At 35.3% G+C, this 25948-nt stretch overlaps 1 protein-coding gene across 2 annotated transcripts; it reads left to right on the forward strand.

Annotated features, from left to right (window-relative positions):
* Positions 1-19433: 19433 nt before the first annotated feature.
* Positions 19434-23263, forward strand: LOC114383143 (selenoprotein K-like). Of its 2 annotated transcripts, XM_028342743.1 has the most exons (5): positions 19481-19588; positions 21216-21315; positions 22498-22601; positions 22710-22881; positions 22977-23263. In XM_028342743.1, the coding sequence occupies exons 3-5, from the start codon at positions 22578-22580 to the stop codon at positions 23009-23011; spliced, it is 231 nt and encodes a 76-aa protein (XP_028198544.1). In that variant the 5' UTR covers positions 19481-19588; positions 21216-21315; positions 22498-22577; the 3' UTR covers positions 23012-23263. The 2 variants fall into 2 exon arrangements, with proteins under 2 accessions (XP_028198543.1, XP_028198544.1); XM_028342742.1 differs by lacking the exon at positions 21216-21315 and having other exon boundaries at positions 19434-19588.
* Positions 23264-25948: the final 2685 nt, after the last annotated feature.

Consider the following 25948-nt stretch of genomic DNA (forward strand, 5'->3'; position numbering starts at 1 on the left):
TCATGTGCATTAGCATGACCACGCTGACACAAATCTGGATGACGCTTCTCCTCAGCAACATCCTTCCCAGCGATCATAATTTTGATCTCCCGCTGCCTAAATGCCAGCTGGTCTCTGCTATTCTGACCCAGGTTAGTGTTCATGTGTCCCAACTAATCTCGGATGCCATTTACCATTTTGCAGGTATCACGCCTCCAATACACTCAGTGGACCCAGAAAAGTCCAACAAAGCACTGGGATTTCCAGCCTTGATCACAAGTCTCTGGCAGTTCTATGGGGTGCCGGTTACGCCCACAAAGCTCATTCGGCCTCCCATTAATAGATCGTCCATTGAGAAGTATTGCATGCCAAGGCAGGCACAAGAGCCGAGGCAGGACCAGCAGCACCCGGCCGCAGATGCACCCCTACCATCTCTACAGCAACCACCATCTCTAGAGTCCATCTCAACTCACATGCAAAGGATGGAGCTCTACATGCAGCATTTGGCTAACCAGCAAGTGGCCAACCATAGGAGTCAAGTGCAGTTGAATGACAGTTTCTACCAGTATACCCTGCTCCAGCAGCGCTAGGACCCCAGCCCTTACCCATGGCCTACTCCAGGGCAGTTCAGGGCCACTGTAGCATGGCTTGGAGACATGCCTAATTTTCAAGCAGGGGCAAGTCCCGCAGAGGCCCCAGGAGGTGAAGACAGAGCTGAGGAAGACAGTGACATGGCAGATGTCATGGATTTCTTCCTTGGAGGAGACTGAGCCTCGACCGGGACCTTATAAATCTGTGAACTTGTCTTTATGTTATTTATCGCTTTAAGTATTTTGTTATGTTATTTCGTTGTGATGATTTGTTTGAAACGAAAAAAAAACTAAGCCAAAAATTATGCATGGTTTCTTTTCTTCGCGTACCCTTTGTTCCTTTGATAAATGTAGTCTCAGATTACAACTTTTCCTGTGTTTCAAATTTTTCCTAAAAAAACTAACATGCTTTTTAAGAGAAACAATCACCGGTTTTCTTTGGAAAGTTTGCGAATCAAAACACAAAAGGTTTTTTTTAAAAAAAAAATGTGTACCTAAAGGGTGAAAACGATGAAAGACTTTCCAGAATGCCAAAATGGACTCGGATGTTTTGTATGACTTGATAAAAGAGCAATCGTTGAAACACTGATTTGGCCTGAATGTGGAAACGAACCCTAAGCCTTAGTGTTTGTGTGACCACAAATTTTACATATTTGAGTGTCCGCATAGGTATGTTTTGCGATTGATTTTGCATGAATTTCTAATTATCATAGTATGCAATTCATAGGGATGATTTGGGCATTCCTTTCTTTCCAAGCCATTGGCCAAATAGTTGTTCCAATATACATTCTTTTTTGCCATTTGCAATCCTTTTGAGCCAAACATTGATTTTACCAGAACCCTAACCTAGGATGGAATTTTCCAACCTTACCCTGGGATAAGAAAGAATGGGCATCTTCCAAAGGGGATTTCTATCATCTTTTGGTTAGTGATGTCCATCAAAACAAAAAGCAAAAAACATACAAAGAACAAAAACCACAAAGAAAAGAAAAAAAAAGAAAAAAAGAAAAAAAGAAAAAGGAAAAAAGAGAATTAATCAATCAAAGATAGAAAAGATTAAAGGAAAATAGAAAAGGGAAACAAGTTCTTTGGACCAAACAATGTCTGAACCATGTCCAGAGTTTTCGAAAGGACTAAAAAGGAGAGGAACAATAGTAACTTGGTTAACACATGAGGGGATAGGAAGTGATCGCCCGTTTAAGTTACTAACCAAACCTTTGGGCCTGCTCTCCTATTCCACACAAAACAAAAGGGGAGAGAAAGGGAAAAGGCCAAAACAACCAAAATCAATTTCCTACAAAGTCCGACCTTGGAAGGTCCTATCGACCCAGGATGATTATGCATATTATCTTTGATTTGATGGGAAATGACTTGCAAAATCAATTTATGACATATCTATGATTTGGAATTGAGACGAAAACACTTGCCTATACACCTTATGTGGTTTTCCTCCATTCGGTTGGACTCAGTGTTTCTTCTAATGTTCTTTTAGAAGTGGAATGTAAATGTCTTAAATCTCATTTTCAGTTATAAGAAATTCTATTTGTATGCTTTCATTTTCCATTAGTCGCATTGTTTTTGAAAAAAAAATGTGTGTTCTTTTGATCAGTTTCGGGGTTTGTTTCTTTACTAAGCGTGTTCGCATTTTAGTGAGACATTTCAAGACTTCAATGTCTTCTTTATATTTCAAGACTTCAATTTCTTCTTTATATTTCAAGACTTCAATGTCTTTTATCTTTACATTTCAAGACTTCAATGTCTTCTTTACATTTCAAGACTTCAATGTCTTTTGTCTTTACATTTTAAGACTTCAATGTCTTCTTTACATTTCAAGACTTCAATGTCTTTTGTCTTTACATTTCAAGACTTAAATGTCTTTTGTCTTTACATTTCAAGACTTCAATGTCTTATGTCTTTACATTTCAAGACTTCATTGTCTTTTGTCTTTACATTTCAAGACTTCAATGTCTTCTTTACATTTCAAGACTTGAATGTCTTCTGTCTTTACATTTCAAGACTTGAATGTCTTCTGTCTTTATATTTCAAGACTTCAATGTCTTATGTCTTTACATTTCAAGACTTCAATGTCTTATGTCTTTACATTTCAAGACTTCAATGTCTCTCATTTTGGTGCGCCATACTACAACGTCTTTTGTTTAGTACTTTTGATACTTCATCCGTTTATTCTTTTTACAGGTTTCACTTCTTTGGTTTTCTCCAGTTGTCGGTCGGATAGCAAGATCGCTCAAATGAAATTAGTGTCCTTATCTTTACTTACCTTTTCATTTTCAATAAAAGATAAGTAAAGAGGGGCAACTGTCAGACCCTAATTTTGTCTGGGGACTACCATTCATGGATGTTTTGATTCTCGCTAGCCGAAATGAGTTGTTCGACACTAGTTATCGCGCGAGACGAAAGATCATTCGACGTTTTGGTCAAGGATGTGGAAAATACCCAAAGGGAGGGGCAAAAGGGTCATTCCAGGCAATTTTCTGGACCTTGGCTCGCCCAGGCCAGCCTTTAGCTCTCCTGGGTCCCCAAATGGCTTAGGGGTGAAGTAACCAGCTCGCCTAGGCGAGCAAGGTTACTTTAGAGTGAAGCATTAGCTCGCCTAGTGTTCCGCTTCCGGCAAATGCACCGGATCACGCAAGTAATATAAAACAGTAAGAACCGAGTATCAAACTCTCGAGGAACTTGTGTTACCTGGTAAAGCTATTTCAGTGAATAGGTGTCTAGTGTGAAAAAAGACGTATTTATATGAACATATGTGTAAACTAACTATTAAAAAAGGAAAAAAACACGTGAGAAATGATGCGTAAAAACAAGTAGACAACATGTTGGTCTTCCTAATAGGTGCCTGATGCTAGAAGGATATTCTTTACTTAACAATGCTTATGCGTTCTATGGTGTCTCCTGAATTGCTAAACCCTGATTCCTCATGATAGTCTAGCCTAATCTTGATCAAGCATCATCTGCAGATTCCTCTTGTTGGACTAAACTCGGCCAGTACCACATTAAGACAAACATACAACAACTAGGTTACCGTACCCCGATTCCTCGTGAAAATATGACAAACTAGCCCTGTCCTATCAAGTTCTAAGAATCAGACCAGTTTCCACTGTTGAATGATCCTAAAAACACATGCATCTATGTGATCAAGGCAAAAGCATGGTAGAATGAAATTTTGATAGCACAGTGAACACACAAAACATCATTAAATAGATAAAAAGATATTTACATCAAATACCTACAAGGAAGATCCAACAGAGGATTTAGCTTTCCATAACTGGGAAGCTTCCTTTACAACGAAGAGAAGAGAAAGATGAAAGATTGCAGAAATACAAGTAGTGGGGATGTCTCCTCCACCTCTAGGACCTCACAATCACTCACAAACTCATCTCAAGCTCTAAGGACGGCTTCCTCTTCAAGCTCTGGTCTCTGCAGATCTTCACACAACAAAATCTCTCAAACTCTCTGGAACTTGGACCTTTCTCTCTCTAGAATCTCTCACATGCAGAAGATCCTTGAGAAAATGGCCAAACTCCCTCTCTAAATCTGATTTCAGGCTTAAATAGGTGGCTTTGTTCGTGCTCGTGCGCTTAGCGCAACTTTGATACGCTTAGCGCACATTAGTGAATATCGACTTAGCGCATGCTTTTCTCGCTCAGTGAATGGACTTAAGCGGTGCGCTTAGCGGGATGACCCTTCGCTCAACGAACATGCATACCTCATCCTTCTTCCAGATTCTTCCTCGCGCTTAGCCGAGAAATGTTTCGCTCAGCGGATGGCTTGCTAAACCAGCAGATTGGCTTAGTGAGCGTGTGAAAATCAGCACTTCACCAACTTGCCTAATTAACCTGAAATTGAGAGAAAATGATTATTAAACACACAAAACAGAATTACTAAGTATTTATTACCTATCTTTAACTAAAAGAACTTATAACACTACAAAATAACCATAAATTGGAGGAGTTTGATACAATTTACACAAGTTTTATACACAAAAGTTAGTCATATTGACCGACTAAAACCTGAGTGAGCTCCAAGTCCACCAAGTGCCCTCATGTCCTATAAATAGGCGTGAAAGAGGCTGAGGAAGGGGTTGGACCTTCAGTATTAAGAGAAATTGGAGAGAAATAAGAGAGAAGAGAAAATGAGGTTGAGGCACTACCGAATTGCAACCGTAATTGACTTCTACATTGTTCTTCGTTTGGTGTTCTTCTTTCATCATCCGGTTAGTATTTGTTTTAAGGATTTGGATACGGTCTATGCACCCTTAGGGGTCCTCTTTGTTGCTTTGCGCATCTTCATCTCATTCTTCTATCATCAGTAATCTATTTTCTTCTTGTAAAGTAAATTTCAACCGATCATTTGTGTCGTAAATCATCTTTTTAAAGAGATTGGAAGTTAATGAACCAAACCAAGATAGAATCAACATATAACTGAATTTTTTTCTCCATTAAAGTCACCCGAGATCGTTCAAGGTTCAACGCCTTAACAGCCTCTTTTTGCTTGTTATTTAAAATGAATCTTTCAAAAGCCTAAAATCAACTCTACACATGACTTTCTCACTTTAAAGAACTACATAGGTCTGAATTCCTCATCGCACCTGAGGATACATAGGAGCAAGGGCAACACCCTTGTCGACCCCAAAAAGTAAAAAAATATGAAAAGGGAAAATAAATAATTTTGAAGTCACGTTGCGCACACTCAATTAAAGGCTATCATCCCCTGTGGCTGGCCTGCGGGGTGCTAATACCTTCTCCGTGCATAAACAACTCCCGAACCCTTACTTGTGAAATTCGCAGACCTTCATCTTTTTGGTTTTTCTAACATTTTCCTCGAATAAACATTGGTGGCGACTCCCGCGCATTTTCCTTTTTTGGAAGACGCACTTTTCCATCTCGCCTCGCCCTCCCGCTGAAGGGTAAGTCGCAATAGACACTGTCCTTGTCGGCTACAAGTGCCCATTTTGACGTCAAATCAGACTTGAACTGTCTTCACCGCTCCCCCAAGGTCTAAAGCATTTTATTTTTCGTCCTCCAATAAGATGCTTCAGGGATATCAAATTCAGCCTGGCAAATGAAAATTACATTTTATTGTTAGTAAATTACAATTTTATTGTTAATCGACAACATGCAACATTTAAGTAAAATACGTGAATATTCTCCCATATCAAATCCTTCTAGGCAGCAGGGACTTGTTTCCAATTCTTGTATGTCACATCCACCTTATCGCAAGCGACGATCTCCAAATATGTTCTTAACTTTTTCTGTGGGGATCGTCTGCTTTCCTAATTACAGGATCCACACGAACCAGGGGTCTCTCTGCCCCAACTGGTCTAGTAGCCAATGATCTCAGCCGGGTTGCTTTTATTGTCCTCTTCATGATAGAAGGTGAATGTGATGTTGAATCAGTAGGAGGAGGAGGGGAGCTGGGTGGTATAGCCATTTTCCTATTAAGAAAAAACTAATTTTAAAAATGATCATAAAACTAATTTATGTTATGTAACTGAATAAATTGAAATGAAGTACATATAAAAAAATTATATTAGACGATGTTAATTAATTCTCCTTCGTCATGATCATTATGATTTGCATGAATGTCATCAGCTTCTTCTTTTCCGACGATGTTAGGAGAGATTTGTGTGGACAAAGGACTAACATAAGTATCAATGAGTGAATCATCATCCTCAAGATTAACACCAATTGTTTTCTCGTGTAGAATCACTGGCCACCTTTCATCATAAGGGTCTTGAACATAAAATACATGTTTAAATTGTTCTGCCATGATGAAAGGGTCATTCTAGTAAGCGAGTTACCTAAGATCTACCAACGTAAATCCTACATCATTGGTCCGTACACCGATATTGTTGTCAACCCACTTACATTTGAAAACACAGACATCGAATTTGACATAATTAAGCTCCCAAATTTCTTCAACTAAACCAAAGTAAGGGATGAAAGCTACACAGGGATTGTCATCATGTACACTAGCGAAGTGTTGAGATTCAACCCTTAAGGTAACCCCACTGTTTTGCATTGTACTTTTCTCGTCTTGTGCATTTGTATAGAAGGAATACTTGTTTATATCGTATCCTTGCTGAGTTATAACATTTATTTTAGGCCCATCTACTAGCTTTCTTAACGTTTCAGAAGCATTATCGTCACCAAAGATTGTATCTTTAAACCAATTTAGGAAAGTCTTGTTATACTCTTTCAACACCCTGTTCTTTGACATTTTTGAATTACTTTCCTTCACTAAACCTTCATGGCAAAGTATGTATGGCAAAACTTTTTTATTGTTATTCAATACATACAAATGAGCTAGCTGTAAATCTTCTACACTTGGAGTGATAACATGCAGTCCTCTTGAACCCTTACCTCTCACTCTTTCGTCATGTCGAGACTCAGGAAGCTCAACAGGTTTTTCCTTTTCAATGTACTCTGAACAAAATTCAATAGCTTATTCTGCAATTTACCTTTCCACAATAGATGCTTCCGGACGGTATAGATTCTTTGTATACCCTTTTAAGATCTTCATGTGAATGTATATCATACGGGTTTTGATGATGCCAAAAGTTTACTTGATGAGCACGGATTGAATCAAGTCAAAGAACAAGTTCAAGAAAATCTAAGATAAAGACTTAGTAAATTTGTTAAAAGAATCTCAATTTGATTGCTATAGTTTGGCCTCAAAATATTTTACTGTCAAAATTCTTTTATTAAAATTAAATCAGTTCAGAAATCTCTTTTTAAACTGGTAATCGATTACCAGGCTCATGTAATCGATTACCAGTGAAGAGATTTCAGAAAAACTATTGAAAAGTCACAACTCTTCAAAGATATGACTGTGTAATCAATTACCAGTTAAAAAGTTTCAAAAAATCTTTTGAAAAGACACATCTCTTCAAACTGTTTTGAACAGACACAATGGGCCTATATATATCTGTGTGTGTGTGTGTGTGTGTGTGAGGGATCCCAAGGTGAGTTCAAAGATTGTAAAGGATTTACAAGGATAGTGGAAAATCTCAAGTGGGTTACTTGAGGACTGGACGTAGGCACGGGAGGTGGCCGAACTAGTATAAATCGAGTTTGCAATTCTCTCTTCCCTTATCTCGTTTATTTTTATTGCAATTTACTTTGTCTTGCACATTTAAAGAACATTGTTAAATTGATTGTTATTTCTTCTTCTACATTCTAAATCTATCACATATCATTTAAAAGGGAATTAAAACTTGTTAGTCAAAAAAATTTTAAGACTTAATTGACCCCTCCCTCTTAAACTATTGAGGCCACTTGTTCAACACTTCATGTATCGCTCAACACTTTGTTAGGCAAAATGTCTCGTATGGCCATGACTAACAATTGTTGCATCAAGACATGGGAATCGTGAGACTTTAAGCCTACCAACTTAAGATCTTTCAACTTCACAAGACTCTTAATATTTGAAGAGTATCCTTATGGGACTTTGACATGGTGCAGACACTGACAAAAACTTATCTTCTCCTTTCTAGACAAAGTATGACCAGCTGGAGGCAAGTATATTTTTTTACCATCAAACCTTGGATGTAACTGGGCTCGTATACCCATCTCAGCTAGAACTTGACGAGTATTCAAACCATCTTTCGTCTAGCCTTGAATGTTAAGGAGCATCCTAGTCACACTATCATAGACATTTTTCTCTACATGCATAACATCAATACAAATGTCTAACATCTAGATCGGACCAATACAGAAGATCAAACAAAATCGACTTTTTCTTCCATATGCAAGTGTTACTTTTTTTTTCCTTCTTTTGGGTCTTTCCAAATATAGTATTCAAGTGTTGAACCCACTGAAAGACCTGGTGACCAGTTAATGGTATCGGGGCACTTTCATGCTCTTGACTTCCATTAAATGCTTTTTTCAATCGCCGGTAAGGGTGATAAGTTTTTAGAAAATGTCGATGCCTAGTGTATATTGTTTTTCTACCATGTTTTAGTTGTATATAGCTTGTGTCTTCTTCACAGATGGGGCATGCATGATGGGCCTTAACAATGTACCCGCTCAAATTCCCATATGTTGGAAAGTCATTAATGGTACACAGAAGCATTGCACGCAAATCAAATGTCTCATTTTGAAACCCATCAAACACTAAAACCCCCTCGTCCCACAACTTTGTCAAGTCTTCAATTAATGGACTGAGATAAACATCGATGTCATTTCCTGGCTGTCTTGGGCTCGATATCATCATAGACAACATCATGTATTTTCGCTTCATGCACAACCAAGGAGGCAAGTTGTAAATTACTAGCAAAACTGGCCACGAACTGTGTTGAGTGCTTAAACTGCCATATGGATTCATTCTATAGTGGCAAGTCCAAACCTAAGATTTCTTGCCTCTTTATCGAAATCCAGATACAAACAATCAATCTTCTTCCACTAGGAGGAATCAACCAGATGACAGAGCATTATCGTAGTTTCTCTCATTTTCATTCCATGTAAGGTCTTTTGCATCATCTCCATTTGCAAACAGACGCTTAAACGTTGGAATGATCAAAAGATACCACAACACCTTCGCTGGGGGGGTCCTTCTTTGAGTTTTCGTCACTACTACACTCATCATCATCCTTCACTTTGTATCGTGATACCCTACACCTAGGGCATTTGTGCATTTCTTCAAACTCATATTTGTATAGTATGCAATCATTAGGGCAAGCATGAATCTTCTGATACTCCATACCCATTGGACACAGTATCTTCTTGGCCTGAAAATAACTTTTTGGCAACGTATTTTTCTCTGGAAGCATATCGTACACTACTTGAAGTAGTGAGCTAAAGCTTTTGTCACTCCACCCATATTTGGCCTTCACATTAACCAGACTTAACACCGCTGACAACAACGTCAAGGAATTATTGCAACCCGGATACAAAGGATTCTTTGAATCAGTTTGCAATGTATCATACATAGGGGCATGTGCTTGCTGAAAAGACTCTTGTTGAAGATCATGAATCATATCCTCTAAGCGATCTCTCATTTCTACATCAAACGGTTTAGATTGGGACCCCCTCTACATGTTTGCCAATTCACCATGCCATATCCATGTTGTATAATTCTTCTTAATCACATCACACAACAGATGCTCCCGTATGTCGTCGAGTAATTGTTGTTTCCCATTCAAACAATTTATACAAGGACAAAAAAATTTTCCGTCCCCATCCGATCAACTTCTTTCCGAAGTAAATTGCAAGAATTGTTCCACGCCTTCCTCATACGCAAAGCTCATGCGACTTTCATTCATCCAACTTCGATCCATCTAAATAATAACTCTATGATACTCACAAAGTTATTCGATGCATGAAAATCTCACTTTTTCATTAAAGGTGTGGCCCTATCCCATTCATGAAAACATTTTTTTATGATAGATTCATACGTCAAGGTTAAGTCTTTTTTGTTAAATTTGATGAAATTTTGACAGCATTTCGTATTGATCTCCAAGTACACGACATGAAAGCGGTGAGATTAATTCTCCGACAATCAAGTATGCACTCAGAGAATAATTAGAAATGCATTGTACTGAAATTTCATCAAATTCAACAAAATAATCTTAAACTTAACACATGAATCTACCATAAAAATATGACTATTCTCAAATTGTCCAAATGGACAATTCAAGATTCAATACAACGATTAATGCAAACTGTCCCCAAGAATCATTGTATTCAATCTCAAACGGGAATCTAAGGTTCACTCATGATGAACATAACTTGTATAGCATATATCAATTCTCATTAATCCCAGTGAATAGGTAATAAAAACATTGGTAACAAACAACAACATCAAAAGTTTACAAAAAACATTTGTACATGTGATGATGAGCAGCACGGTCCAAAAACAAAGCAACAATCCAATAAAGAGCTCAATCACCTCCTACATTAATCATCATTCCCAAAAACATTATTGTTATTATTATCATTATTTGTGGCTACTGGTGCAAGCTAACAAATATGATTTCCATTTCCAACACAAGCAAGAGGGATTGGGGAGGGTTGACTTGTAAATTATTTTTAACCCCACCTAAGAGAAGAGGTAGAAGGGTTGACTTGTAAATTAATTTCATAAATAATTCAGAATATGCCATATGAGACTAAATGAGATTTTGATTAGTAATGATGGGTACCAATCTTTCTCATGTTTTCAATGTATTCTTGGAGAGGTACACGTTGACCAAGACCACTTGGATGTGGAAGAAGATAATCATTACCACCAAAGTACACAATTACCAATTCTGGTTGCTCAGTGGCGTTCTAAGTTAAAAAAGATGACAGGGCAAAAGGGTGATTCCTTGTTTGTCAGTCTGAGCAAGAATCAGATTCAACATGATTTGCAAACAAGAATCTTAAATAAACAAATAAAAAAGCTAGAAGTTTTGATAATTAACTAAGTACTTCATTTTAGTACTTTGCAGATTGTAAAATTTAGAATAATCTTCCTAATATGTCAAAGTTCATTTCAGACGAGTTGAGGATATCATGTGCAAAGATTCTTCAAACCACTCCTTAGCTACAAGGCTATAACCTACTCACTTTCCAACTCTTTTCCAAGGTGCCATTTGTTTCTCAATGACAATGAACACAAATAGAATAACCAATAATTGTCATTCACAATGAAAGGACATAAGATTCCAGAGATCAAATCTAATTCTAGAAAAATGATCTAGACAACTCAACACAAAAAAAACACAATACATTGAAATTATATAAGAAATTCCATACTTGACTTTGCAGTAATCAAGAGTAACATTATGGATAATCATGCAACATGCCAAGCTGTTCTTTTAAACTATATGGTAAATTCAGGAAACTACATATTCAAGAATGACAAAGATAAAGAAAGTAAAAAAGAAAGTAAAAGAAAAAAATTTGAAGTCCCAATGCACACTAGGGAAGGTGAAGTATTTAAGTTCTAGTGTCTAACAGTAACCTAATGAAATATATATATATATATATATATATATATATATATATATATATATATATGACATACTGAGATAGAGGACAAGACTAGTCCATGTTTAATGAGAGCAATGTTGTTTCTTCTAGGAACACTATTTTCTTTGTATGTTACTGAAAATCTAACAAACTTTTCAAAGATCATTCACCTGTACAAGGTAGAGTGACTGAAATTATGCCTATGGAACTTGGCAACATGTTCAAATGACCAACACAAGATGGGGATCAAAGCAACTGCAACATAAGAAAAACAGATTAAAAAGGCAGGGCATGGAAGTGACATAAAGGAATGGTAATATAAATTCCCTTCAGGAAGAAGCAAACAAGAATATATGGGATTAACTGACAAAGGAATACACACATTTGGGGCAAAGATGAGATGTAACAAATGTAAGGCAGTAGATGAAGTATATAAAATCCTTTGAAGCAATTATTGACTAAAAGTAAACTTGTAAGGCCTACAAATTCCATGCTCTTGGCTTCTGCAATAGCACAAGACAAAGTAATAGTGTATTAGAGATGGAAGAATTAGAACATTTAGAAGATAATGTTTATTGTAAAATCACAACAAAATCTTACCCTATATTGCGAGTACAATGAGTACAAAGAAGAGCAAAGAGTGCACAAAAAACAAAGGCAATAAGCACTATGAGAAAGATGCTTTGGTACCAGTGGAATGGCTACAAGGAAGGCCACAACAAACACCTGCAGAAAAATATTTAAATTAAAGGATCAGCAACAAATGTGATTCAGACCCGCTAACTAATCACTTAAACAATGCATTTTTAGAGAGCATATATGAGCAAAGATGATTTTTTTCGAAGCAAGCAACTATCAATGGATATTATGGAAGTAGTGCAAAAAACGACCTCACCTCGTAGACCAATAGTGACATTCGAACTTCAAATGTATCTCCCTAAACGCGTAGACCTTCACTTGTGGTTGAACTTCGTTTAACACAACTTAGCTAGGACACAACAGAGAGTGTGATAGCGGACACAACAGTGAGTGTGACAGTGGATACGAGGGTTAGAGATGATGGCAGTGACGACACTGAGGAGATCAGAGTCGCGACGAGGGTGGGTTTGCATGACTGAGCGCGGGCAAGAAAGGGTTTTGGGTTTTTAATTTAAGTAAAAATACAACATCGGTTTTTTAAAACCGATGTTAACAAGGTCATGTTAACATCGGTTTTTTAGAAGCTGACGTTAACTAATAATGTTAACATCAGTTTTTCAAAAAATCGATGTTAACATAACCTCATTGACATCAGTTTTGACAAAATCGATGTTAATAAACTCATCTTATTTACAAGAATGTCACCGTATTTTTTGTTAACATCGGTTTTGGATAAAACCGATATTAACCTATTGATGTTAAATCTATAATTTCTAGTAGTGCTTCAGACCTTGCCATAAGACACCGCTTCATGTGGAATAGATTTCCATAACAATTTCTATTCCACTCACTAGCATTCATTTGGAAATCGCTCATAGCATTTGTCCAACTCATGGCACCACTACTAGAAAATAGGCTTTCTACATCGGTTATCAGCGCCTTTCAACATCGGTTATCACGCGTAGTTGTAGCCGGAGTCATTGAAACACCGTCGCCCTTGATCGAGGCCATACCCAAATCAAATAAACATTAAAAATGCAGTATCTAGGAAGTGATCCTAGGTCGTCTCTCTGGGAGCAATGATCAACCAAACGTTCATAACAGATGTTAATCAAACAGTAACAAAGTGGGGGGGGGGGTTGTTTGTTTTTATAACTTAAACAGCAAGCAAACTTGAATAAGAAAATAACAAAATTAAAACATGTTGTTTCCCCTTGATTCAAAAGAAAGTCTCTTATCCTAGGTTACGAGAATTTATTCCTAATCAGTTCAACCACTTAATCAGACCCAAAATTAATTGACTAAGCGAAAATTAACATAAGGTTGTCATTATGTGATTAAGCAACACATACACCAATTAATCCCTCTCACATGTCCATTAAGCATGAACGAAACTAATCATTAAGCATGAACGTAAATTAAGCACAGAGACAATTAATCAAGCATTAAGCATGCAGGGATTAATAGCAACAAATACAGAGCAATTGGTGAAGGGGAAAAACATATCATAATTCAATAGTAATAACAAAACCTCAAAGAGAGTTGTGCTTGATCCTCAAGAGAAAACAACATTGGATTTGATTGCTGCGTGAACAGTAACACGAAATTGAAAATGCAAAACCCTAAAATTTCTCTCCTATGTCAACAGTTTCCACTCTACTAAAACCCTAGTGCTATTATATAGGTCCTCAACCCTAAAGCTTACAAATTTGTTTTAAGTCCAAGCCCAAAAACAAAATAAAATAAAATTGGACGAAATAAAATAAAATTGTTTGCTCTCTTTAAGTCCAAGCCGATTCAGCCCAATTTTGGATCCAAGCCCAATTGCTTATAATTCTCCTAAAATTAAATTAAAAACACAAAATTAGTCAAGTAGGCCCAAATGATAAAACTGCATAATTAATTTGACAATTAAGGCTAATCAGTAATTAAAGTGGTGACAAAAAGGGTTAAAAAATAGGAGAAAATAATGACACATCAGCCCTACAACGACGATTGACTAACCGTTGTAGAATGTTGACATTCTACATCGGTTATTAGGACAACCGATGTAGAAGTCTGTCCATTCTAAGACGGGTTGGTCTTTAAACCTGTCTTAGAATGCCAGATTTCTACATCGGTTGTCCTAATAACCGATGTAGAATGATCAGCATTCTACATCGGGTGTGTCCTGAATCGTCGTAGATTCCTACCCCACGATGATGCATTCAACATTGGTTGTCTTAATAACCGATGTAGAATGATGGGCATTCTACATTGAGTGTGGCCTGAACCGATGTAGAATTATTAATTTTTAAAAATTTTTTTTTGCTTTTTGTTCATGAATGGCAATAACAATATGCAAATATAATTGTACCTAATGTCTCGTATGAGACTTACATTATAAACCCTGGTCAAAATTCAGCAATGAAAATAGTAAATGAATATAAGTTCACTACTAAGCTGTTCAATCTTCTTCTCTAGTGATTGAACACAAAACAGATACTAAAATAAGCATAGGAAACAGAAAATATTGAATGAAGTGGAATTCCTAACCTTTACAGGTGTTGGATTTTCAGGGCATGGATTCAATATATGCTCACCAAGAACAAAATTTTGATGTCTCCAAACATATGCCTGGGCAGTGTCCATATGACAAGTGACCACATTGCACCAATCACGTTCTCTAATTTCAGCTTATGTTTGCACAAAAAAAAGATTATGTGAACTTTTGACAGTAGATTATATAATAAATTCATTGAGAAGACATGTGGAAGTGCAAAAACAGATAAACTACATGTTTTTGTGTGTCTATTTAATCATGAGTTTTTATTTTGGTTTCTTTCACTCAACAGAAGATTAGAGACAATATTTGGTGATTGGCTTCTATTTGGTGTATAAAGCAAGCGATCTTTTAAGGGGGTTCCCCTAACTGCGGAGAGATTAGACATTATGCAGCATTTTTCCATTGATGTTCTCTCTTTTTGTTAGTTATTTTTATTTTAAACCTGTTTTCTTATGGAGGACCCGTTATCCTCCAAATTCATAGTAACTTTTTGCTCTCCAACTTGATGATTTTATTCTTTTAAAAAAAGGAAAGAAGAAAACAACAAGCAGTTTTAATTCCAAAATTTTGTAACAATTACTAAATCTTAATTAAACTAGCCAGAAGGTAACACAAATATTATCATTCACCACTCACCTCATTGTAAGCCTATGGTTATATAATCATCAATCATTTATCAGTTCAGCTGCAGTTTTAATAAAGCAAAAGAATCAATTCATATAAACATCAAGTCATTAGATGAAGTTCCATTTATAAGTTTGGTCTTTAGAACAATTACACCCGAATGAGAAAATGCCAAAGAAAGAACTTACCACAATCAAATGTAAGCATAGGCTTCAATTTTATTTCTTCCTCCCGTGCAACACACATACACACAACAAAAGAGGATAAGTAGATAATTTTAATTTAACTGTGTTAAACACTTGGCGTTCACACAAGAACCAATTATTTATTAATTACAACACAAATATAACTAAAGGCATCAAAATCATTAAATTGAATAAAGTCTGGTTACCAACTTCCAGATATTTTCAATAAAATATGAATTGTTCACAAACAAAAAAGAAAAAAGCAAAGAATTAGTGAGTACCATATATATATGAGTTTCATTGTCCAGCCTGTCAATAGTGTCAAATGTGTGTCAAGAACAGAATATCATAGGCGAATAGATGCAATTGCAAGAGGATATAGAATAGAACTAAGTTCCACTTAGGAGTTGCGAATAGTTTTGCTCAAAGTTGAGGCTGATGTGAATGTTTTCCCATCAATGCATCACTACAAACTGACTCAAAAATAGTAAAACTTAGAAAAATTCCAATCATAAGGCCTACTGAGTTGTAAATGGATACAAAATATAGGTAGGTTTAAATTTGCGGGTCCTTTGGCATAAAATATGAAAGGTTTGAATTTTGCATGAAAGCTAGATTCTTAACAAGCTTGAGATTAGGTGATAATAATAGTTTAAAAACTTTATGCCAAATAATGTTGTACAAGGCTTGGATTTTAGAGATTAGGTGATAATAATAGTTTAAAAACTTTATGCCAAATAATGTTGTGCACCATTCCATGTTCCCCTAACAACATCATGGAAAGAGTTGTTCACAAGCCAGCAAGCATGAAATTTGAAAGGCTTCACACCCCCAACAAAATTATCCTGGGTTGTACGTAAAAGAATAACCTTATGGTTAGATTTCAAGAATAGGAGATGAATCACAGTAGAGTCAAGAAAACCAAACCTCCATAACTCATTCCCAACTGCATAATCTAACATCTCCTTAACACCACGTCCCTCCCAAGTAAAAAGAGGACCTTTGAAACCCAAATCCTCCAACCGACAACTACCAAGACACTCATTATAAAATTACATAGTAGACTGGTTAGGGGGAGCTTCTCCACTCTTCTTAGACACGAAATTGTAAGCATTAAAGTCTCCTAGAGCGACCGAAGGGATGTGAATGCTTATTACAAACTGTATAAGATCAGCCAAAAGCCCCATACGAATTTCCAGATTTGGGTTACCATGAATAAACGAAACCATATACTAATTCGAACCATCTCATGGAGAATATTGCGCATGAACACATTGCATACTCTCACTCAACACCACAATATCCACCAAAGATGAATCCTACAGGATCCATATGCCACCAGAAAACCTTATACCAAGAGGCAAGACCGAAATGACTTATAATTGAATCCGCTTTCTGGTCACTAACTCTAGTCTTGAACAGTCCTATAATACCAATGGTATTTACTAATCAAGTCTTTCATCAAACGTGGCACTGTTTTACTAGCCACCCTTTATGGTGGAACACTCTGTTAGGGTTTTGGAGAGTGCGGAAGGGGTCTTGGAGAATACAACCCGGGTTCTAGAACCAGACCCTGGGAAGGGGGAGGATGATCTATCTAAGGCTACAAAGAAGGTCAAAGATAAGGTGCCTGAGACACCTTTCGAGTTTCAAACGAGCGAGGGAGTGAAAGGCAATGGTGCGAATGATAAGTCATATATGGATTCTCTTCTGACTACAGGTTTATATCAGGGTCATGGGGGCCAGGATCTTAATTTGGAGAAGAAGATGACATGGTGGAGAATAATGGGGAGAAAAAGGATGTTGGAAAATAGGTTTTTAACCCTTGTCCGGTTGTTCAAATACCTGATGAGGAGTTTGCACAGTAGTGTGCACCTTGGAAGGGGTCATTGGTGGTTTATGTGCTAGGGAAGAAGATTGGAGTCAAGATAATTGAAGCCAAATTTCAACATATCTGGGCGAGAGCTGGAAAGATTCGAATCATTAACATGTCGGATGGATACTTTTTAGTCTAGTTTACTTCGGAGGAGGACTATAAGTATGCTCTTTTAGAAGGACCATGGTTGCTGCATGACCATTACATTGTCGTTCAGCGATGGAGATCGGCGTTCCTTGAGAAATCTTCTTAGACAAAGAAGATCGCGGTGTGGGTTTGTTTCCCTCGACTACCTGTGGAGCTTTATCATGACACGTTCCTAAAGAGGGTAGGATCCATGTTAGGCACAGTTCTTAAGATTGACAGACTTATGCCACGTGGGAAATTTGCAAGAATCTATGTGGAAGTCGACTCGGAGAAGCAACTGGTGTCAAGGATTAAAGCTAGAGAGCACACGTATTATGTAGAGTATGAAGGTCTCCACTTAATTTGATTTAAGTGGGGAAAATATGGTCATAAATCTATACAATGTGCAGACCAATAGAGTAGTAGTGAGGGTGTGAAGAAAGCAACAGGTGGTGGGTGCGAGTGGTGGAACGATAACGGAAAAGCTAGTGGAGCTAACTAGTGTGGCGAAGGAGGCAACTAGGGTTGACTTCACTGTTAATGATTGCACTATTAATGGAAATATTGTAGACAAATCTGGTGAGATTAATGAGATTGCAACTGAAATTAAATCTCCTATGTTAGGACTTGAATGGTGGCTAAGAAGACTTTAAAAAATAAGGTGATAATACAATGACGCCTAATCTGAAAAAAAATGACCCCGTGCAAATTTTGGAGGCGGGTGTAGGGTTGATGCTTTAGATCAACTGCTGACTACGGACCCACCATGTGCCAAGGAATTCGGAAGGAATAAAGATGTTGGTGCCATAAACAGAGGCAAGAATAATACTAATGATAGGGTACGTGATCCCCATGCAGAGAAAAATAAGCAGACTCCCTAGAAAACCAAAAAATAAGAGACACAAAAGAAGAAGGATAAAGGTGTTACCTATTCGGGTAATTTGATGAAAGGCGCCCAGGGAGTACCTAGTGTCATAGTGACACGTCCATTTCTCAAGTCAAGAAGGGCCACACGTTTGGAGAAAGGAAATTATAGCAAGGAGGGAGTTCCTAAGGATTATGACCCTCGAGGTGGCATAGACGAGCATTTATTGGATTTGATGAGAAGAATAAAGGTTCCTTTAGAGGTGCTCAATGCGAGTCTAGCTCTAGATCAAATGGGTTCCTTTGTGTCTAGAAAAAAAAAGGAGGACGCACTCACCTAAGTGGGATGGGAAACAGGTGCTGACTCTAATTTGGTGGAGATGGCAGATATTCAACCTCACGTGGAGGAAAGGAATGAGACTATAGGATCTCCTAATAATATGGACACTGAGAATCTAAGCCTTAATTAGATTTTGGGTGGGGTTTCTTTTATTCATTTGTTTTTTATGAATACTTTCTACATTTGGAAGTAGTTTCCATTTGCTTCAATATGAATAGTATTATTGAACATTTTCATATTTTGACACAAGAAAAAAAATTATCCAATCCAAATCATTGAAAAAGAAGAAGAAAATTTTGGAAAATAAAAAGATTTTAAATACTGAATTCACTTTTTAAAAGCACATTTTCTATCCATTTTCATTTTTAAATAATAATAATAATAATAATAATAATAATAATAATAATAATAATAATAATAATAATAATAATAATAATAACAACAGAAGAATTTATTATTTCAAGATAATCTAGTATTATTTAAAATATTTTTATTATTTCTTATTATAATTAAGGCAATAGTATTTAATATAAAGTGTTATGATATATGAGTATTTATAGGAAAGAAAAAAATAAAATAAAGTGGTACTCTAGAGAGAATACGGGCTGCGGGAAGGCACTCTTTCGACCCACGGGCCCGTCCCAAACTCGAATGGGCCTTGCCACTGTGGTTTTTCATTATCCAATACTGAAAATCGCGTAGGGGCTAGAATTGACTCGGAGTCTAGAACAACGTTGAATTGAATGTGCCTATTTAATAAGAACAAATTGAAGCCCTTATTCCCAATTCCCCTTTCAATTAAATTGCAGCAATCTTCGTCTCTGATCCATGGCTTACGTTGAGCGAGGTATCTTTCTCTTCTCAATTCTCATTCCTGTCAATTTCATCTTTTTTTCTTCTTTTTTTTTTCTATTACCGTTTAGGTTCAGCTTCTGATTCATCGGTGGACTTGAATCTACTTTTTTTTTTTTCTTTTACCGTTTTGGTTCAGCTTCTGATTCATCGGTGGTCTTGAATTTATAGAACCCATTATCTGTTCTTTCAAATCCAACCCTTTTTATAAGATCTGTTTTAATTTTTAAAACAAGCTTCCAAATTCTGAAATCTCGGTATTCCTGACTTTCCGTGATAGCCAAAATCTTATAATTTGAGAATCGTATGATGATGCCCCTTTTTTTATCAGAGAACAATTCTCTCTTACTTTTCTAATGGAATGCCCCCTTTTTAATGTTAAACGTGTTTATCCCGCTGATTCTCCAGTTTTTTGTGTTGCAATTTTATATAACAAATTTCGAGATCATCGAGCAAAGTCGTCTTAATCTGCATGGAATTTTAATTTTGCCACGTATTATTTTCGAACGGTTCTGATTTTACATTCATCTCAAAATGTATGTTAGGAACATCAACTTATATAGTCAATACAATTAAAATTATCAAGTCCCTCTGAGAGTTATCATTGGAAATACCCATTAGTTTCACTCCCGAGTCCTTATTGCTGAAACTCTTACCGAGTACAAACATAATCACCCTGGGTTTATGGTGGTGTAGTGTAGACTGGTGTGAACTCACTTAACTCTGTATAGAATGGTGGGAATGCTGAACAAAACATAATCAGTGGTTGACCATGCAGAAATAAATTGCTGAAACAGATATGTAAAACAGGAATCTTTTAATCAATTGATGTTCAGAGAATAGGATGATCCTGCTTTGTAGCCGGCATGAGTAGTTCATTATGTCAATACCTGTATACGATATGTACTGGGTACCAGTACACACTGGGTGCATTAAGTACTTGTCAAAATTCTTTTTATAAAACATTTGTTTCTGTGTAGTTGGGTATGGTTTAAGGTATGTCTTAACGAGACTAGGTGTGGTTTAAGATATAGTTAGGTATGTCTTACATACTAGTAATTAGATCATCTTCTGCCCTTAAGTTTGTGCTTTTTCAATTTTAGTCCCTTTAACATTCCAATTTTTTCATTTATAGTTCCCTTCATGCTTACAGGGACCAAAATTTAATGAACACAAACTTACAGGGATTAAAAATAAACAAAATTTTTTGCAGGGACCAAAATTGAAAAAGTACGAACTTACAAGGACCAAAAACATATTTAATAGCATACCCATACCTTTAGTTTTTAAAAAATTGTCAGATTCTATATCCGTTCTGGGTACCGTACCTACTCAGTACCTGCATGCGTGCAACATAGTGATCCAGTTACCTCTGCTGAACTGGTGGAGCTCTACTATTCCTTGATGGGTCTTCAATTTTAACTTTAAAATGGTTGTGGCTAGTGTTTTCATTTTTTATTGGTATACCAGTAACTTCAAAGACATGAAAAGACTAATGGAGAGTTTTCAAGTTTAAACTCTCTTTTTAGGTTAATAGCTTACAGCTTTCTTGTTTTCCATTGCTTCTGCTCCAATGTAACAAGTATTGTCAGTAATGCATAGATAGTATCTGTTGCTTGCAGTGGTTGCTAAAATGAAGACTAAGTAGTGGAGGTGCTGGAGTAAATAACAATTACTACCATTTAGAGGAGATTGTTTGGTGTTATTGTTGGTGAATCAAGGGTGTGTCATTTCAATTTTGATCAATTTCTTTTGATTTGTTTTAGGGGCGTTGGTAAATCACGAGCTTGTCTTTTTTCGTTACATCTTTCTGCCATTGCCGAGAATGATTCCTAATCTTCTCATTTTCTTTATACATTTGTTATTATTTGGAAAGTGTTGGAGTGAATTATGGAGATGTTTTGTCAGAGGCTTTGTAATTCTAAAAGAGTAAATGACATAATTATGTTGGGTTTTGGGGGGAAGCATAATGTGTTATCAAATTATTGAATAACTTTTTTGTAGTAATGGATAACATAAATATAGATATGAGGTATGGAGCACTCCTTTTCTTTTGCACTGGGATACTTATCTTCAAGGTTAAAAGTAAAATATTTTGAGATATCTTTCTTTCCCATTTCATGCTTGTACATCTTTATTTTTTTCCCTGTTTTTTTTATTTCTATATTTTAGTTTTCATTCCTCCCTTTCTCATTTTCCCTTTGCAATGCTGGAAACTGATGACTTAAATATGTATATTACATAAACTGCTTAACTCTTTCATATTTTCTGTGATATCAATTGTTTTACATTGTTTTGGCCGTTGTCTCTTTGCATTTGGCCATTCCATTAGTTGTTAGTTTTAAGAGTTTATGATAATTAACCTGTTACTGCAAAGAACTTGCTTGAAATGGCCAAATTTGTAGTTGGAAGTTATTGATGCTTGATATACTTGAGGCTTCTAGTTGTGACGAGGTGTCTTTAAAACTAAACATAAGGAATATTGTACTGCATTTTCATGTGTGGACAGTTTTTTTGGTTGTGGTGGGTCCAAAAGAAAAATCTGTTATAAGTCCTAATACTTTTAGGAAAAGAAAATGAGAAGTTAAAATGAATTTAAACCCCTGATTAGATAAACTTCTCAATAAATATTTATATGAAAAGAAAATAAGGTAAAATGAATTAAATTTTTTTCATAAATTAAAATTAACTTGTACACTTCGGAGTTGAGCTGCATAAGTTGATTTTAACATATGGAAGAAGTTTGATTCATTTTTTTGTTGTTTATTTTCTTCTCTTATAAGTGTTTCTTTATTGAGAAGTTTTTCGAAATTAGGCCTTAGATGATTTCTTTCTTGATATTTTTTTATCAGCTATGTATCTTGATATTGATAAATAACTGGAGCTCGATGCAATTTTGTGCAGGTGTTGTCAAATCAAAGCGATCAATATGGCGACTTAAAACAATCACTGATTTTTTCTGGGCCATTGTTAACTTCATAGGCATGTTTTTCGCAACTATGTTCTCGGTAATACTTACACGTTTCTTGATTCATAGTACAGCAATTTTGAGGAATTTTGGTTATTGTATTGAATGTTGATGTATGCTCAATTGCTCATGATGTTTCCCTCTTTAGATGGAAAAGTCAGATGCGTACAGAAAACGTTCTGTGGGTAAGGAATGGGATGGCGGTGCTCCTGGAGGAGGTCCTGGCGGCGGTGGTGGCGGTGGTAGCGGTCCACGAGGCCCTCCTCGTGGGGGTCTCGACAATGTTCGTGGGCTAGATAGTATAAGGGGACGTGATCATAGTAAGTCTAAGTTATCTGCAAGGTTTTTTGGTCAGATATTTAATTTGCCTTTCTTGTTTTCGTTTCCTAATGCTTTTATTCCATTTAACTTTCAGGTTCACTGCCTGCCTGTGGTTCCTGCTGTGGCTGATTGTTAGAGATCCAATGTGTGTATATGCCTTTTATATGTTACGGTTTGTATCTAGTGTTGAACTGGTGTAATATGTAAACATCGATACGACTTTCAAGCTTTATGTGCCCATAAGCTGAAATAACAAAATTTAACTTTATTGTTGCATGTTGATAGTTTTCAAATGACAAATTACTATTTGTATACCCTTACAGAACTCTTTTCTTCTGTTATGAGCTTAGTTCATGGCTTAGAAGTGTTATCAGTAGTCGAGTATGGTTTTCTTTAATATTTTTATTTTTATTTGTAAAGTAACATGGATGATGGTTTTCTTTCACTTTTTTTTTTTAAAGTGTATATACGACGTACAATGGCAACTGAGTTCTAATAAAACATTCACGTGAATAGATATGTACATGTTTATAGTTAATTTTTTAAAATTTTAAATTGCTAACTATATATTTGGTTTATCTTATATTAGAAAATAATAGTTTTATTTTTTTATATATTTAAGTTGCACAAGATAAATCGATATGCATGAATTTAAAACTATTAGATGAACAATCCTTTCTTTTTCTGTCCAAGGAAAAGGGGCAAATTCTTGGAGCAATTTATTTATTTTGATATTTAAATTTGGTTGTTAAGGATATGTTTGTGTTAATGCTTGGCTCCGTGCCAGTTTTTAGGTTTGACGTCTGAACTCGACCAGTAAGGATTTGCAAATTACTAATTAAGGCAGTGTAGGGTTTAAATTTTCTCCTGTCAATTTGAGATGAAAATTTAAAAAATTAATGTGAGTTTCATAATTTTATATTTTACTTGAATTTTAATATTTTATCTCTTTTCATCTTTTCTCACTTTCTTATCTCTTTTGTTTCTTTAAATCAAACACATGCTAAATCTGATTTAATCATATGATTAGTGTATTACTCTTGTGATTGCATCAATTAAGTTAGCTTTTAATATGTTTTAAAATATACTATTTTACGAGTAAAGAAATATTAATCATTAAAACATGTTTAATAAACTAGAATTCAGATAAATTCAACAAATACTCGTATCATATATTATCGCTTACCTATTTTTTATGATTATGTGAATATCATTTTCAAAAAGACTAATAATAACTCGATTAATTATTATATTCTTCTTTATTTGATTAATTATAAAATTAAAATAATTTTAAAAATCATATAATTTTTTAGAAGAACCACCAAACTGAACTGTAAAAGAATGATTTTTTTATTCAAATTAGATAATATATTTAAATTAAATTAAACTAAATCATATACGAGTATTGCTTTTATTATTTTTAATTTAGATGACTTTTTAAAACTTGATCAAATCAAACTTGGACACCCTTACAATTTTATAGGAATTCATTTCCAACATTTTTATTAAAGTATGTGAATAAAAAATTACTTAGATTGCTGAACTGTGGGCTCGAGACAAGACAATTAACATTTAAGACAAAGGTTTAGAAGATGATTTTTTTTTTACTAGTAATTGTTACTCAATTACTCGCTCTGTCGCAAAATTATGTTGTAATATGTTGTTTTATAAACCAATAAAAATAATAGATTAAAGAAAATATAATTTATTTTTAGATTTTGTAATTTATCATTAATATATAAAAGATATAAATAAAAAAATTAATGTTACATTAAAAAATTAAATATTAATTATTTTGAAATAATTTTATTCTTAACAATAATTATAATAGGACGAAGAAAGTAATTCAAATTATATAAGTAAAACATAATACCTTCAGATCAAGACTCAACTATAATAGCATTAATATTTTTATATTATTTTAATAATTGAATTCTTAAGTCATTCAATTGAGTCTAACTTCACCTTAATAATAAACTGAAAAATAATAAACTAATCTTAAATAATGTGTTTGTTCTACACGATTTATTTAAGCTATATATAAGAAAAATCATATATTGAGTCATACTGAATAATTAAGAATTGAGACTTTACTAATAATTATTTTAAAAGTAAATGCGTCAAAGTTAATGTTAACAAAATTACATTTAATTATTTTTAAAAAATATTATTTTAACCCACTTTTTATAAGATAATATATATATATAAATCTCCCTTCTTATTTAACAAATCTTTACACTATGCTTTAATTAAAAAATTCTCTTCCATTTCTATATTATTTTATTTTCATCCTCTAAATTAATGGCACCCTAAAATATTTACTATTCATTTGTGGGGGTAGCAAAGCAAGTATATAAAGTATAAACACTTCATTGAGGCAAAATAACTCGGGATTGTCTATTCATAAAAGATTGGATAGGGCCCTCTTGTGGGGATAGCAAAGCAAGTATATAAAGTATAAACACTTCATTGAGGCAAAATAACTCGGGATTGTCTATTCATAAAAGATTGGATAGGGCCCTCTGTGATAATACTTAGAGGTTGAATTTTCTAGAGGCGATGGTGGAAGTTCTTCAGAGAGCTTATTCTGATCATAATCCTCTGTGATAAGGTGTAGGGGCTTCCTTCAATCTCGTGGTGAAAGACCTTTTAGATTTATTGCAGCTTGGTGTACTCATGATGACTACAAGCATATGGTGCACAATGCTTGGAACAGATATGCTAATGATGTTCTCACTTCCCTGGATAATGTGAAGGAAGAGACACTGGTTTTTAACAAGGAAGTGTTAGAGAGTATCTTTTGCTGTAAAGAAAGAGCTTTAGGCAAGGATCAAAGGCCTAGAGAAGTACTTGGAGAACGTTGATTCTATCAAGGGTTGGAATCTATATCGGGAGTTGTCTAAGGAATAGGAGCGAGTTCTCTTCCAAGAGGAGACTATATGAGGAACAAAAACTCTAGATTTTTACATGCTTAGATGATTATTGGGTGGAAAGAAATAAAATAATGGCCTTTTCCTCCTTTCTGGTGAGTGATGCACAAATGATGAGGGGCTCAAGCATAAAGCG

Source organism: Glycine soja, chromosome 14, assembly GCF_004193775.1.
Source record: "Glycine soja cultivar W05 chromosome 14, ASM419377v2, whole genome shotgun sequence".
Classification (NCBI taxonomy): Eukaryota; Viridiplantae; Streptophyta; class Magnoliopsida; order Fabales; family Fabaceae; genus Glycine; species Glycine soja.

Excerpts from the sequence above, each read along its gene's own strand:
- LOC114383143 (XM_028342742.1), top strand. Across the intron at positions 22,602-22,709 it reads TTTTCGCAACTATGTTCTCG|ATGGAAAAGTCAGATGCGTA; the intron begins GTAATACTTACA and ends TTCCCTCTTTAG. Across the intron at positions 22,882-22,976 it reads TATAAGGGGACGTGATCATA|GTTCACTGCCTGCCTGTGGT; the intron begins GTAAGTCTAAGT and ends TTTAACTTTCAG.